Source organism: Melanostigma gelatinosum (assembly GCF_949748355.1).
Source record: "Melanostigma gelatinosum genome assembly, chromosome: 17".
NCBI classification, from domain to species: domain Eukaryota; kingdom Metazoa; phylum Chordata; class Actinopteri; order Perciformes; family Zoarcidae; genus Melanostigma; species Melanostigma gelatinosum.
In genome coordinates, this window is record NC_136650.1 from 9705161 (window position 1) to 9717689 (window position 12529).

General features: G+C 39.1%; 1 protein-coding gene across 2 annotated transcripts; it reads left to right on the plus strand.

Moving 5' to 3' along the window:
* Window positions 1-208: 208 nt before the first annotated feature.
* LOC306791167 (uncharacterized protein) lies at window positions 209-12295 on the plus strand. Of its 2 annotated transcripts, XM_079287804.1 has the most exons (3): window positions 209-348; window positions 2352-2501; window positions 9837-12295. In XM_079287804.1, exons 2-3 carry the CDS (start codon window positions 2393-2395, stop codon window positions 11144-11146), a joined length of 1419 nt encoding a protein of 472 aa, XP_079143930.1. In that variant the 5' UTR covers window positions 209-348; window positions 2352-2392; the 3' UTR covers window positions 11147-12295. The 2 variants fall into 2 exon arrangements, with proteins under 2 accessions (XP_079143930.1, XP_079143931.1); XM_079287805.1 differs by lacking the exons at window positions 209-348; window positions 2352-2501 and adding an exon at window positions 7694-7833.
* Window positions 12296-12529: the final 234 nt, after the last annotated feature.

A 12529-nucleotide genomic window follows, 5' to 3' on the forward strand; every position in this document is an offset into this window, starting at 1 on the left:
CCAGCATCATTCAGCATACTAAATATTTTTGATGGCATGCTAAATAGTATGGTAGTGTGAGTATTGGAATGCACAGGCTGTTGCTGTCGAGGGGCGTGTTGATGAGAGCCCGCCTGCCTGGCAGTGACAGGCTATGGTCAGCAGGGACGCGGAGGCGGAACTAAAGCTCTGCGCTGCAGTTTCCTTCAGAGCCTCCTAAACGGCACGGACGACCGGAAGTGGTCGCAAATTCAAACCACCGTCACATCAACAATAAGCGCGTAGTTGGTACTTTCACTTCATCTGCTGTCTGACGAATCGGTAGTTTATGAAGAATTAAGATAAACTCTTACAGAGCATTTATTTGAGGTGATGTATGCACTATGTTTATTGCATAATTTGATCTGTTTCATGCCGCTAGCTACTCTTTCCATCGCCGTCAATTCTGAAGCTGACTATTACCTGGAAAACAATCTGGTTCATCGTCATAGCGAATATCTACAACCCTAAATTTCACCAAATGCATTACGCTTCAGCTACAGTTTACAATGTTTGGGCCTATTTACATTTTTGCAAATAATGTGCAGATTTTGCAATCTGTAAACATGCAGCCTAGGAACACAACATTATTATCACGTTCCTGTTATTAATAGCGTTTATTATCGGTACGCCTTCCCGCCTTTGCTAGATTATACTCCAGGAAATAGACAAAGCCGTGCTAAACCCATCCTTTAAATCGTAACGTTATATCTAATTAAACGTGTATTTATTGCTTTCCAAATAATTAAAAATACGCATGTGTATTCTGTCGTATTCTGTAGAGTAACGTTAAATTGTTTATGTTGATTGGACTTTGTTAGTAGAAGAGTAATAATGTTATTTTAGGGTAAAATGGGGGACGTTTTTAAAGTCAAGATTAAATAAAAAATCTCGTTTAACCCTTGTACATCCCGGTGATATTGTGTATCGATTTAACAATGCATTATTTATTTCACAAACATCTTAACTCTTCGTATTTAAAAATATGACTTGTGCATACGTGAACTAGTAACGTCCAATTTCATCCCATAGTTTAGAGTGCTGCAGGGATGACGTGTTTTGGCTTAGCACTTAATTAAACCTTCAACAAAAGGCCAATGGGATTTTTCCTTCGGAGGTTTGGTTATTGCAGAAAATAAGTCCTGGGTCAAACAAACATTTATGATACAACTTACACATTTTGTTTTAACACCACTTTTATGATATCTGAAACATAAAAGCAGTGTTAAGAAGTAAAAAGCTAATGTTCGGCAATAATCATAATCAGAACCGTTTATTGCCAAGTACGTTACAAATACAAGGAGTTTTTTCTTGGTGACTGATGCAAAACAATAAACAGTGCAATAATCAAGACATAATTATAATTTGCAATAAAATATGGTAAACCGATAACAGTACATTAAAACAAGTATTTTCTAAAAGTGGCAAGTGTATTTTAATATAGAAAGGCTGTGCAAACAAACTACACAGGAACTGGAAGTGCAAAAATGCTCACTCCTTTCGGGGTTTTAGGGCTCGTCTTTTTACATTGTTAAAAAGGGTCTATATTACATTTTATCCAGGTGTCACAGTTCAAAAATAGCAAACTGCATCATATCTCAAATGTAGACATTCAATTTAATGTTTGCATTTGTTTGTGCATGTGAGTGTGCCCCACTGGTTAGCTCACGTCAGTTACAGCTGATAATGCCGCCTTGACCGACATCATCGTCACAGGGGTGTAATGCCCGCCCACATGTTAATCCCCTCACGTAAACACTGTCAGAACGTTCGCCGTTGTTAGCTGTGAGCGATCGGATCTAACCTCAACATGTTGAGAGCCGTTTAGAGGAAATCTATATGCTCCCAATATCGGATCTTGCACCTTTATAAAATATCTCCGATTATAACAATATCTATCTTGTAATATCATAGACGTTTCTGATTGTTATTCAAAATCAGCGCTCAAACTAAATAATTTTTTCTTTTCACTCAGCTGATTCATTTATGTTCTTTATTATTGTACTCATCCTTTGGTCTATAAAACTGAAAAATAGCCATTACAATATCCTAGAGCACAACGTGCCATCATCAAATGTCTCTTTCAGTAAGAGTAACAGCCCAAGTAAGGTCAAGAAAAGAAGCAAATGCTCCCGTTTTAGAACCTGGAAACGTCACGTTTTGCATTTTTGCTTGAAAAATGGCCATGTTCAATTGATTATATATTCTGCAATACTGAAGTTCTTCTGTATCACACATGCATCATGTAATATAAACAATATTAAATAGTTTGATTTACGCAGGAAGTGATTATTACTAAACAATAATTGTGCTTTTCAATGTTCAATTTACAGGTGCAAACCTAACCGAAGCGGTCCAGGCTGACGGCAACAGTATGGAAGAAGAACTAAAGGTGGCTGAGACAGAACAAGGAGATGCGGCGAGCAATGAGAGAGAGCCCAGTGTAGACATGTCCAATAACAGTCCAATTAAAAGAGCAAGGGGTAGGCCACAAGGTTCAAAGAAGTTGAGAGTTTTAATTCGAGATATCAACCTAACAAAGGAGTATTCAGGCATTTCCAACGGTGGGTCCCAACAGTCCAAGAGGGGAAGAGGGCGTCCAAAACTCATGAAACACACAGTGCAGGAAGGATCAGGAGATGACCATGCTGGTAATTCAACAGAGTCCAACAAACAGGTCAGGAATGAAGACAGTCCTACGGCAGACCATTCTCCGAAGAAAAGAGGCCGGCCAAGAAAATCTCTCAACAAAAGCACCTCTGAGAATGCTGAAGCTAAAGACTTACCGAACGGTGCCTCTGATACACCAAAAGCGAGAAGGGGTCGTCCTAAAGGATCCACGAAGCGCAAGTCAGAAAGTTTAACAAGTGGAGAGAATGAAGGCAGTTCTGTAACGCGTCGGAAACAAAGAGGCTCTCTCAATAAGAAACCCAGGCTAGAGACAGAGGTGAGCAGTGAGGAGGAAGAAGAGGAAGAGGAGGAGAAGGAAGAAGAAGAGGAGGAGGAGGAGGAGGAAGAAGAAGAATATAAGGTGCACGGTAAGGTGGGCCGGCCGAAGAGAAGCCTGCCCACACGGGGGAAGCGTGGTCGACCAAGAAAAGAACCAGCCAAAAGGGGAAGGCCAAGGAAGGACCCTCTGCCATCACCCGAGGAGCTGAAAAAGCCCAAAGTATGGAAGCCACTGGGAAGGCCGAGGAAATACCCGCGTGTTGATCCACCAGAGGATTCTCAACCGGCCCCTCGCAGAAGCCGCGGTCGGCCTTTCAAGTCAGAGTCCAAGAGAGGTGCTCACTTGCGCAAGAGTTTGCCTGCATCTTCATCCTCACCCAATGTTGTATCCCTGAGAAAAAGGGGCCGTCCCCCAAACGCTCCTAAAAATGATGCCGGCCCAACAGGGAAAAGGGGCCGTCCTAAAGGTTCAGTCATTAGAAAGAAAGCCAGAAGTGAAACAAAGCTCGAAAGCGCAGTCCCCAAGCATTCAAAAGCAGAGAGTGATTCATCTTCTGTTGGGGTGGAACATGAAGCAGAGGAGGTAGAAGAGGTGGAGCACAACACAGAGACGCCCATCGAGCTCGCGGACGATTCAGAAGACTCGTTCATCGAACAGGATGCAGGCTTTGACGTTAGTAACCAGGCTTGATGAACCACCCCGGTCTCACCAAAAAAAGTTGAAATACAATCTTGTCAAAGAAATCACATTTTTGACATTTTGTCGGTCAGATAAATATTCTGCAGCTCTCCTGTTTTCTGACTAACATGTCCATCTTCTATTGTGCTTGATTTTTTTTAAGAACTTCATTTTTGTCATCTCCGTAAAACAGTTTTTCTTTAGCTCTCAGATGTAATGTTTGTCAGTTTTATTGTTGCTGTAAAACAGTTGCTAGGGTTTGAGTTTGAAGGGGAAAAAAGTCCACACGCAACTCAGTATTTTTGGAAAGATTAAATGCGTTGTTGGGGTTTACGTTTCATGTTTTAGGACTCATCACCTTCTCATATATTTGTGTAAATCAACTGCCTCTTTGAATTGAAATAGACGTATCTGATATTGTTTCTTGTGTCACCAAGAATACAATTGCAGCAGTGAGAAAGTGGTGTGAAGAACTTTGTTTCCTGTCCCAAGTGCTTCAAATGAATTTGCCCCCCAAAACAATGTATTATACACATCGCAAGTTTTTTAAACAAATTAGAGGAACTCATGAGAAATTAGACATTTTACTGAAAAGTAAAGTCCTTAAATAATCATATAAATTTATTTTTTTTAATTAAAAAAATGTACAATATAATAAGCAATAAAACTTCAAATGGGTTTTGTCTTCAGCTCTACTTAAAATGACACATAAAGAAGTCTTTCCTTTAAGGAGAACCATTCAACTGGTTCTACTGTAGTGCTAATGCTGATATACCTGAATGTAACTAGTTATATTTTTATAATTGAGGTTTGTTATGAAAATTAACAGATCACTTTGTCTTATACTATTATGAATATTAAGTATTCTTATGTATCGTGCTTTTATTTTTATTATCATATACTCTAACATGTTTGAGTAGAAGTGTTTGTCAGTGTTGGAGTTAAATCAGTGTATTTCTAGAGTGTTGTTACGTTCATCTCTGTATTTCGTCCCTCCGTACACTGCATATTATTATTCCTGACCCAATAATCCAACAGTCTCGTGGGCTGTTTGAGCTACATCCCAGTTCTTATTTGAGGTGGCAACACTGAAGTGAAACACTGTACTTAATTTCTCACTGAAATGAAATAATGAATAATAAATACATTGTAGTTACTTTACCAGAGTGTATAAACCTTGTGATTCCATTTACTTTTTTTTTTCAGAAGCAACTATTGTAATTTATCTGACAGCTTGTTAGTTTGCTTCTGAAATATATCTAGTAAAGTTTAAACGGGCCAACATTATTCACAGTTGAGGCACCACCACATTAAATTATATTTCATGTTCCTGTCCACATGCTGGTAAAGAAGACAGCTCATAACAATAACTTCACTCTGAAAGCAATCCGTGCTCACAAGTTACACGTCACATTTCATGTTTTTTAGCAGAACCCAAAGCCTACATGCTGCTACAATATCTGAAACAAATACTTTTAAAGAGCAAATATTGAACACAGATGTTACTCACTATGATGTCAGAAATGTTGGGTGTAAAATTGTTAATTTTCCTCAAAGCCTTTCTTCCTTCGATGTGAGCATGGTACCAAGTGAAGCATTTTCAACTGATTACAATTATTTCTCAGGATCAAAGAAACCGGGCAATTGAACAGTTACACTTTAATGAAGATAGTTCTGTACTTGCATCATTTCTTCCTTTTCTAATGGAGTCATCCTCTTTGATGCATTTGACTAGAGTGCATGATGCTTGCAGGTATTATTTGGAGCATTGTATCAAGTTCATTATTCCTGTGGCTGAGATCATGCAGGCATGGGCCTCATTCAGATTTGCATATAAGGATTGAAAGCATCTCGTGTCACAAATATTGTCGTGCTCTTGTCTTCTTTTTATGTTTGTAGATAAGGTAAGACACCATATTGATTGTACACAGGACAATTGAGTGTCACAACAGCAGAAGCACAAGAACAGATGTTTAAATATCTAGTATATGTACATTACGAGTATACAGCTAAAATGAAGCACATACAGTAAATCAAACATACAAGGTAGCCTACCAATGACTATTTAAGACAACATAATTGAACTTAAGTTTATTGAACTTAATAAAATAATCACAAGTTGAGGAAACAGAATTTGCAATTTAAAAAAATATGTACAACAAAAGTAAGATATGTTGGGTCTGCAGATAGCAGTCAGAGTTAGAAGCAAATGCGGGTACAAATACTCTACCCTACAGCATGTGTGAGGTCATGAGGTATCTTGCAGAATTGGAGCGTGGAGCTGATTTTGCATCTGTGAAATATATTTAGACTTAATAAGAACAGGATTAGACTATGGCAGTGTCGGATATGTATCCGCAGCTAAATCTGTGCAAGCAGACCTGGATGTTCTGCAAGCTCAGGCTAAAAGTGTATGCTGTAGATCTCTTCCATTCTTATTGACGCTGACCTCATCAATCTGCCCTTACCTCGTACTCCACCCCCTTATACAACTACGCTGTGCAACATAATCTGCCTCTCTCTAATTTGCCTTCTGTTTTGCGGCCCCCCCCCCCCCCCCCATATCCTTTCTTTCTTTGTCAATATGGTTTCCCTATGGGGAGAGGTACAGGAAAGAAAAGAAGCAGCTAAAATAATGTGGGATAAACTCAGCTAACACTGATTCTGAAGGAGGACAGATGAGCTTTCTACGATCATTCTCACATTCTCTACACTATTGGTGTAGGATAAGGATAGTGTTTTTCCAGTTGTAGTTTTAAGTATTCTATACCCGATGGGTTTCTGCTGCTGCAACACTTTTCCTATGTGGGATCAATAAAGGTTACACCATCTTATAAATCAGTCCTCATAGCCACGTCAATTTCCAACGTGCTATATTGGCTGAGCATATTTTAATGAATGTACGTATGTTTGTTCTCGGTGCTGGAGTACAATTTTTTAAGGTATTTATACTTATGTGAGTTGTGTAACAGTAGCTCAAGTAGGGAAGAATCGTAGTAAGCTGACTTTGACTTGATGTCAGTTACACAGTTAAGTTTGGCAAAAATAGCCACCAGAAGCCACTGGTCATACCACACCAAGTAAGGCTGTTAAAGTGTATTGAATTGACCAATTTTATTACTTATAAATGAAACTTCATTTGTAAGAGAAAAAAATGTGTAATTACTTCTTTCAAATGTTACATTGTCTCGCTTTGAACCATATATATTAAATCTGTTATGTCAGCCACCATCGTTTTAATCAGCTTCTCTTTTACCTCTCTCTGTTTATTATAGATAAGATAAACTCGATTGATTGTACACAGAGGAATTGAGTGTCACTGCACGAACACATACATAGTAAATTCAAATATCTAGTACACTACAAATAGACTACATTTTGAGTATCCAACTAAAATGAAGCATGTAAAAACAAAAATCAAAGGTACTAATTTATCCTTTATTTAACCATTGAGATACAATATTTATTCGGCCAGGGAGTCCTGGTTAATAATTTTGCGACCTTGTCTGAACCTGAGCGTTCGCTATACCTTAATAAATTTAGGTTAATGCTGTCATACCCCTTCAGGTTTCCCTGTCCAACACAGTGGCAGGATATTGCTGATCCAGACAACTATGATTGATTGAATCTCGTTAGGTTAAGTTGTATCTGTAACTGACCAACCTGTTAATAGCCAACTGTTTGAAATATAGGCTGATATATAGTTGGAGACGAGAGTCTGATGCTGCTATATGACTGAATCAGTCAACTCGAACTTCGTGGACTCTGGACTCAGGCAATGACTATACTGCAGCAGTCTCCCACTCAAGCTAACGTTAGCTTCCATCAGAAGTCTGTCACCAGCATCATTCAGCATACTAAATATTTTTGATGGCATGCTAAATAGTATGGTAGTGTGAGTATTGGAATGCACAGGCTGTTGCTGTCGAGGGGCGTGTTGATGAGAGCCCGCCTGCCTGGCAGTGACAGGCTATGGTCAGCAGGGACGCGGAGGCGGAACTAAAGCTCTGCGCTGCAGTTTCCTTCAGAGCCTCCTAAACGGCACGGACGACCGGAAGTGGTCGCAAATTCAAACCACCGTCACATCAACAATAAGCGCGTAGTTGGTACTTTCACTTCATCTGCTGTCTGACGAATCGGTAGTTTATGAAGAATTAAGATAAACTCTTACAGAGCATTTATTTGAGGTGATGTATGCACTATGTTTATTGCATAATTTGATCTGTTTCATGCCGCTAGCTACTCTTTCCATCGCCGTCAATTCTGAAGCTGACTATTACCTGGAAAACAATCTGGTTCATCGTCATAGCGAATATCTACAACCCTAAATTTCACCAAATGCATTACGCTTCAGCTACAGTTTACAATGTTTGGGCCTATTTACATTTTTGCAAATAATGTGCAGATTTTGCAATCTGTAAACATGCAGCCTAGGAACACAACATTATTATCACGTTCCTGTTATTAATAGCGTTTATTATCGGTACGCCTTCCCGCCTTTGCTAGATTATACTCCAGGAAATAGACAAAGCCGTGCTAAACCCATCCTTTAAATCGTAACGTTATATCTAATTAAACGTGTATTTATTGCTTTCCAAATAATTAAAAATACGCATGTGTATTCTGTCGTATTCTGTAGAGTAACGTTAAATTGTTTATGTTGATTGGACTTTGTTAGTAGAAGAGTAATAATGTTATTTTAGGGTAAAATGGGGGACGTTTTTAAAGTCAAGATTAAATAAAAAATCTCGTTTAACCCTTGTACATCCCGGTGATATTGTGTATCGATTTAACAATGCATTATTTATTTCACAAACATCTTAACTCTTCGTATTTAAAAATATGACTTGTGCATACGTGAACTAGTAACGTCCAATTTCATCCCATAGTTTAGAGTGCTGCAGGGATGACGTGTTTTGGCTTAGCACTTAATTAAACCTTCAACAAAAGGCCAATGGGATTTTTCCTTCGGAGGTTTGGTTATTGCAGAAAATAAGTCCTGGGTCAAACAAACATTTATGATACAACTTACACATTTTGTTTTAACACCACTTTTATGATATCTGAAACATAAAAGCAGTGTTAAGAAGTAAAAAGCTAATGTTCGGCAATAATCATAATCAGAACCGTTTATTGCCAAGTACGTTACAAATACAAGGAGTTTTTTCTTGGTGACTGATGCAAAACAATAAACAGTGCAATAATCAAGACATAATTATAATTTGCAATAAAATATGGTAAACCGATAACAGTACATTAAAACAAGTATTTTCTAAAAGTGGCAAGTGTATTTTAATATAGAAAGGCTGTGCAAACAAACTACACAGGAACTGGAAGTGCAAAAATGCTCACTCCTTTCGGGGTTTTAGGGCTCGTCTTTTTACATTGTTAAAAAGGGTCTATATTACATTTTATCCAGGTGTCACAGTTCAAAAATAGCAAACTGCATCATATCTCAAATGTAGACATTCAATTTAATGTTTGCATTTGTTTGTGCATGTGAGTGTGCCCCACTGGTTAGCTCACGTCAGTTACAGCTGATAATGCCGCCTTGACCGACATCATCGTCACAGGGGTGTAATGCCCGCCCACATGTTAATCCCCTCACGTAAACACTGTCAGAACGTTCGCCGTTGTTAGCTGTGAGCGATCGGATCTAACCTCAACATGTTGAGAGCCGTTTAGAGGAAATCTATATGCTCCCAATATCGGATCTTGCACCTTTATAAAATATCTCCGATTATAACAATATCTATCTTGTAATATCATAGACGTTTCTGATTGTTATTCAAAATCAGCGCTCAAACTAAATAATTTTTTCTTTTCACTCAGCTGATTCATTTATGTTCTTTATTATTGTACTCATCCTTTGGTCTATAAAACTGAAAAATAGCCATTACAATATCCTAGAGCACAACGTGCCATCATCAAATGTCTCTTTCAGTAAGAGTAACAGCCCAAGTAAGGTCAAGAAAAGAAGCAAATGCTCCCGTTTTAGAACCTGGAAACGTCACGTTTTGCATTTTTGCTTGAAAAATGGCCATGTTCAATTGATTATATATTCTGCAATACTGAAGTTCTTCTGTATCACACATGCATCATGTAATATAAACAATATTAAATAGTTTGATTTACGCAGGAAGTGATTATTACTAAACAATAATTGTGCTTTTCAATGTTCAATTTACAGGTGCAAACCTAACCGAAGCGGTCCAGGCTGACGGCAACAGTATGGAAGAAGAACTAAAGGTGGCTGAGACAGAACAAGGAGATGCGGCGAGCAATGAGAGAGAGCCCAGTGTAGACATGTCCAATAACAGTCCAATTAAAAGAGCAAGGGGTATGCCACAAGGTTCAAAGAAGTTGAGAGTTTTAATTCGAGATATCAACCTAACAAAGGAGTATTCAGGCATTTCCAACGGTGGGTCCCAACAGTCCAAGAGGGGAAGAGGGCGTCCAAAACTCATGAAACACACAGTGCAGGAAGGATCAGGAGATGACCATGCTGGTAATTCAACAGAGTCCAACAAACAGGTCAGGAATGAAGACAGTCCTACGGCAGACCATTCTCCGAAGAAAAGAGGCCGGCCAAGAAAATCTCTCAACAAAAGCACCTCTGAGAATGCTGAAGCTAAAGACTTACCGAACGGTGCCTCTGATACACCAAAAGCGAGAAGGGGTCGTCCTAAAGGATCCACGAAGCGCAAGTCAGAAAGTTTAACAAGTGGAGAGAATGAAGGCAGTTCTGTAACGCGTCGGAAACAAAGAGGCTCTCTCAATAAGAAACCCAGGCTAGAGACAGAGGTGAGCAGTGAGGAGGAAGAAGAGGAAGAGGAGGAGGAGGAGAAGGAAGAAGAAGAGGAGGAGGAGGAGGAAGAAGAAGAATATAAGGTGCACGGTAAGGTGGGCCGGCCGAAGAGAAGCCTGCCCACACGGGGGAAGCGTGGTCGACCAAGAAAAGAACCAGCCAAAAGGGGAAGGCCAAGGAAGGACCCTCTGCCATCACCCGAGGAGCTGAAAAAGCCCAAAGTATGGAAGCCACTGGGAAGGCCGAGGAAATACCCGCGTGTTGATCCACCAGAGGATTCTCAACCGGCCCCTCGCAGAAGCCGCGGTCGGCCTTTCAAGTCAGAGTCCAAGAGAGGTGCTCACTTGCGCAAGAGTTTGCCTGCATCTTCATCCTCACCCAATGTTGTATCCCTGAGAAAAAGGGGCCGTCCCCCAAACGCTCCTAAAAATGATGCCGGCCCAACAGGGAAAAGGGGCCGTCCTAAAGGTTCAGTCATTAGAAAGAAAGCCAGAAGTGAAACAAAGCTCGAAAGCGCAGTCCCCAAGCATTCAAAAGCAGAGAGTGATTCATCTTCTGTTGGGGTGGAACATGAAGCAGAGGAGGTAGAAGAGGTGGAGCACAACACAGAGACGCCCATCGAGCTCGCGGACGATTCAGAAGACTCGTTCATCGAACAGGATGCAGGCTTTGACGTTAGTAACCAGGCTTGATGAACCACCCCGGTCTCACCAAAAAAAGTTTAAATACAATCTTGTCAAAGAAATCACATTTTTGACATTTTGTCGGTCAGATAAATATTCTGCAGCTCTCCTGTTTTCTGACTAACATGTCCATCTTCTATTGTGCTTGATTTTTTTTAAGAACTTCATTTTTGTCATCTCCGTAAAACAGTTTTTCTTTAGCTCTCAGATGTAATGTTTGTCAGTTTTATTGTTGCTGTAAAACAGTTGCTAGGGTTTGAGTTTGAAGGGGAAAAAAGTCCACACGCAACTCAGTATTTTTGGAAAGATTAAATGCGTTGTTGGGGTTTACGTTTCATGTTTTAGGACTCATCACCTTCTCATATATTTGTGTAAATCAACTGCCTCTTTGAATTGAAATAGACGTATCTGATATTGTTTCTTGTGTCACCAAGAATACAATTGCAGCAGTGAGAAAGTGGTGTGAAGAACTTTGTTTCCTGTCCCAAGTGCTTCAAATGAATTTGCCCCCCAAAACAATGTATTATACACATCGCAAGTTTTTAAAACAAATTAGAGGAACTCATGAGAAATTAGACATTTTACTGAAAAGTAAAGTCCTTAAATAATCATATAAATTTATTTTTTTGAATTAAAAAAATGTACAATATAATAAGCAATAAAACTTCAAATGGGTTTTGTCTTCAGCTCTACTTAAAATGACACATAAAGAAGTCTTTCCTTTAAGGAGAACCATTCAACTGGTTCTACTGTAGTGCTAATGCTGATATACCTGAATGTAACTAGTTATATTTTTATAATTGAGGTTTGTTATGAAAATTAACAGATCACTTTGTCTTATACTATTATGAATATTAAGTATTCTTATGTATCGTGCTTTTATTTTTATTATCATATACTCTAACATGTTTGAGTAGAAGTGTTTGTCAGTGTTGGAGTTAAATCAGTGTATTTCTAGAGTGTTGTTACGTTCATCTCTGTATTTCGTCCCTCCGTACACTGCATATTATTATTCCTGACCCAATAATCCAACAGTCTCGTGGGCTGTTTGAGCTACATCCCAGTTCTTATTTGAGGTGGCAACACTGAAGTGAAACACTGTACTTAATTTCTCACTGAAATGAAATAATGAATAATAAATACATTGTAGTTACTTTACCAGAGTGTATAAACCTTGTGATTCCATTTACCTTTTTTTTTTCAGAAGCAACTATTGTAATTTATCTGACAGCTTGTTAGTTTGCTTCTGAAATATATCTAGTAAAGTTTAAACGGGCCAACATTATTCACAGTTGAGGCACCACCACATTAAATTATATTTCATGTTCCTGTCCACATGCTGGTAAAGAAGACAGCTCATAACAATAACTTCACTCTGAAAGCAATCCGTGC